The sequence below is a fragment of the Branchiostoma lanceolatum genome, chromosome 12 (assembly GCF_035083965.1).
Source record: "Branchiostoma lanceolatum isolate klBraLanc5 chromosome 12, klBraLanc5.hap2, whole genome shotgun sequence".
Lineage (NCBI taxonomy): Eukaryota > Metazoa > Chordata > Leptocardii > Amphioxiformes > Branchiostomatidae > Branchiostoma > Branchiostoma lanceolatum.
Window position 1 is genome coordinate 5,812,618 of NC_089733.1, and position 3,751 is coordinate 5,816,368.

At 40.7% G+C, this 3,751-nt stretch overlaps 1 protein-coding gene across 1 annotated transcript; it reads left to right on the forward strand.

The window, feature by feature from the left end:
* The first annotated feature begins 1,273 nt into the window (after positions 1–1,273).
* Positions 1,274–2,034, forward strand: LOC136445676 (protein CbbX-like). The gene is made up of 2 exons (XM_066443809.1): positions 1,274–1,409; positions 1,730–2,034. The coding sequence occupies exons 1-2, from the start codon at positions 1,274–1,276 to the stop codon at positions 2,032–2,034; spliced, it is 441 nt and encodes a 146-aa protein (XP_066299906.1).
* Positions 2,035–3,751: the final 1,717 nt, after the last annotated feature.

Consider the following 3,751-nt stretch of genomic DNA (forward strand, 5'->3'; position numbering starts at 1 on the left):
GAGCCACTTCGACCTACAGGCTCAGCCGAGCACGCATAGCAGTTGACATGGACTTTCTTGACAAGGGGACATCAGCTTCGCCCAGTTCAGGGAGGCTCTGGGCGCCCGGATGGAGGAGCTGACAGCACAGGGAGTTGGGACGGTGAAGCGTCAAGCAGACTCTCTGACAAGTGAGGTACTTCTTCGTACGGCTGTTTTCAGCTACTGGCAGTGAGTCTGACACTTTGAACAACAATGACCCCCCTACATTCTAGCATCCCAAAGGAGAAAACTGGATGCAAGCCACACCTACACAGAACAGACCCCATCAAATAACAGTGATAGGAGGAAGAGACCCAAACGGGAAGACCTCAACATACCTGACAGCAAAACTATATGACCCGAGGCATCTCGGATGCATTTGTACATTAACATCTTGTGAGTGTTTCCTGTTTGGCAATCTTGTTTACATCAGTCCTATGTACATTTATATCTGTCTTGTGCTTATTGTTTTCATTATTGTTCATAGTCAAGTCTAGGTGCAGAAATTTTATCACTGTCTCCACACAATAATGTGTTGTATCAATAACCCTGCCCTAAGTACAGACAGTATCTTAATCGTTTTAGGCCAATATCCAGTTCAGCCTTAATAATTTGGTCCTTGCACAACGGGTGCTGAATCCACCACAGTGCACAATCTTTGTGTCTTATAAGTTTCAGTGCCATACAGTCTTTTAAAAGTTACTTTAGGAAGGCAGACACTAAAATGAGATCATGTCTGTTTAACAGCATCCGCCATCTTACTTCAGAATCTGTAATCCTTACGTTTAATGATTACAGAAGTAAGATGGCGGATGCAATAAGATAAGAGGGCAAAATGGCAGACACTGATAAACAAACATGATCTTATATAATCACGAAATGAAATTTCCTCCTGTGAACCAAAGTCTCTCTTTTTCTTCCTTCAAGCACAAGGCAGTGATACAGGTGCAGACACCACTCCTGTCGACGATTAGTATTCTCAGTATATCATGATAAAGCAAAATCTAGTATGTTTTTGTTGATGATAGTAGCTGGGTATAGACTACATTGTATTAAGATTGCAATAGTTAAGGTCATCAATCTATTGGAGGAAGCTGTATGGCTTTGTTTTAAGCTGTAAATTGGATTATTTCTGAGAAAAGTTACTGTCAAATTGTGCTGTAATAATAGTTACTACAAGCACCTTACCACAACATTCATCTTTATCCTTTTCAGACCTCCTGAGGGAGCTTGATAGCTTGTAGCCTTGAAGATGCACTCAGCCCAGTTTGCCAAGTGCATCTTCATGCAGCGGAAAGTTGGTCACCAGGAACAAGTCGGTTGTCTTCACATGGTGTTTGCAGGAAATCCCGGTACAGGGAAAACATCAGTTGCAACAGCCTTGGCAGGTGAATAATATTCTTTTTAATATATTTATTCCAGTTATATATTCATTTATTTATTGGTTCAGCTCAGTTTAAAACCTATCGAGTCATGGAGTTTCAAGTCAAGGCTATTTTACCAGACTCAGAAATTTGGGAAGGAATTGTGACAAAATTTCCTATCCAAGTATGTTCTTTAGATTAATGTGTTCAAAATTCATTCATCTAAATCTGACCTCTCTCTGGCAACTAGCAATGGAGCGCTGTGAGTTTGAGCACGGTTGATATTTCCTCAGTAGTCTGGAAAAGTTCCTAATGTGCAATTTTCCTACTTTTTTCAACTGCAGGTTTCCTCTACAAGCTAGGAATGATCACCAAACCCATACCAGTCACGGTCCTGAGGGGAGACCTGATATCCAAGTGGATAGGACAGACGACGGGAACAACCCGGACAAAGATCAATGAAAGCAAGGGTGGGGTGATGCTAATTGATGAAGCCTATCGACTTGCACAGTCGGACACCTCCAAGAGGGACGTTGGGAGGGAGTCCCTGGAGGAGCTGATGAGTGTGATGGAAGGGGGTGATCCCATCATGATCACATTATGGGGGACAAATTCCGTCTACCACCTCCCCGTGGTGTCCCCTGGATAACGCTAACGGCAGCGGCAAGGTATGTTTTTTAATAAAGGTTCATAATCCATAATCAATGGATTAGACATTCATAATTGTGAAAACATCCTATTAAATCTCTATACGACAGTTTTACGATGTTCTTAATACTAGACATATAGAAGTAGTGCATGTTTCCTCATAAAATACAGCTTTTATGAGAATATTAAGAGAATAAAAATCATATAAAATTAAGACGCTAAAATGCATACAAATAGATGGGGAAAATGCTGCACTGCTTTGCACAACACCGCATTCGACCGCCAATAGCATCAACATCAGTTAATGACTCGTTTTACAGCTTGCTAAACCGCATCAGAAACATTGGGGTAACGATGCAATGAACTAGGTATAAAATTCTCGGAATGCAAAAAGAAAGGTTTTTCAACAGGCCCATACTTTACTCACGTCTTCCAGCTCACCAGCCAACAAAAGACAGGCTTACAGTCGTCTTGTCACCATCAAAGTGCCACTTGGATACGACGTCAAAATTCGTGCTCTCTTCCATAAACAGCGGGGAATGAAGTCGATTGAATGGATAGAGGTAAGAGTGTTTTGTGTCAGAGATTACTGTAGTGACGACATATGGCTGTTCTTGTCAACTGATTATTTATCTTAGTCATGAATTAAAAATGGCACCCAGCAGGGCAGGGAGCTACCTAGCCTGCTTATTCCATTTTGTTCACCAGCTTGCTCCAATTTTTCATTAAGTCATAGTATAGACTCCATCCCTGATTGGTTAATCAATAGCCAAGCAGGTTAAGCGGTACAGTCACTTCATGTTCAAATCTCCTCTTTGAAAATGAGTATGATGCCAATGCCATACTGAAAGAACAGAAAATGGCAAAAAAGTGTGGTAAATATTTGTATCATTTGAAGAAGAGGATTGAGCGATACAAGACAACATGGAGTCAAGAACAAACGTGTATGAGTGAGACACAGGTGGTAGAAGAACGTAGCACTACAGAGATTGAGAAGGACAAGACAAGTCAGAATCAAGAACACTCAAGTGAGACTTCACATCATATTTCACATATCGTCATACTATCTTTCATATTTCTCATATACCACATCACAGATTAATGGATAACAAAATCCTCCATAGCAAACTCTCCATACATACAGCCAACCCGTCACCCATTGTATAAGCTGTACTGGGCAAAAATTAAATTTACTTTAATTCTGCAGGTTTGTACTACAATCACCAAAAGGTCGAGAAGAAGACCACGCCATCATTTTAAAGCGGCTTGTCAAGGTGCGGGGAGGGAGGATGTATGACGCCTCCGTACCACATAATAAGCTGGAAGAATACAGTACTATTGTACAGAAGGATGTGCTTACCATTAAAGAAATAATGCAGGAGGTTACCGCTACTACATTGCCTGTACCCTTCTAGAAACGTATCAATGACAGTGCAACTGTCACAACTTCATAGCAATGAAATGAAAAAGGAATTTATATCTTGCATGATGTAGTACATCGTTGTGGAACGTCTAAGGCCGTCGTACTTGAAAAACGATGAATGAAACGACGCTTCATTCTGTACCACATATCAATAAGCATCAACCCTGTGGACCAGAGTATAAAAAGTATACTGTACATTAAAAAAATAATATATCACAATAATAACATGCTCTGTATGTCCACGTATCATGACGTATTTCAAGTAAACATGTACAACTGACGACGATATATTGTA

Bases quoted from the DNA above. Each gene is read 5' to 3' on its own strand.
- LOC136445676 (XM_066443809.1), top strand. From the start codon at position 1,274: ATGCACTCAGCCCAGTTTGCCAAGTGCATCTTCATGCAGCGGAAAGTT. The intron at 1,410-1,729 runs GTGAATAATATT...TTTCAACTGCAG, and splicing joins AGTTGCAACAGCCTTGGCAG to GTTTCCTCTACAAGCTAGGA.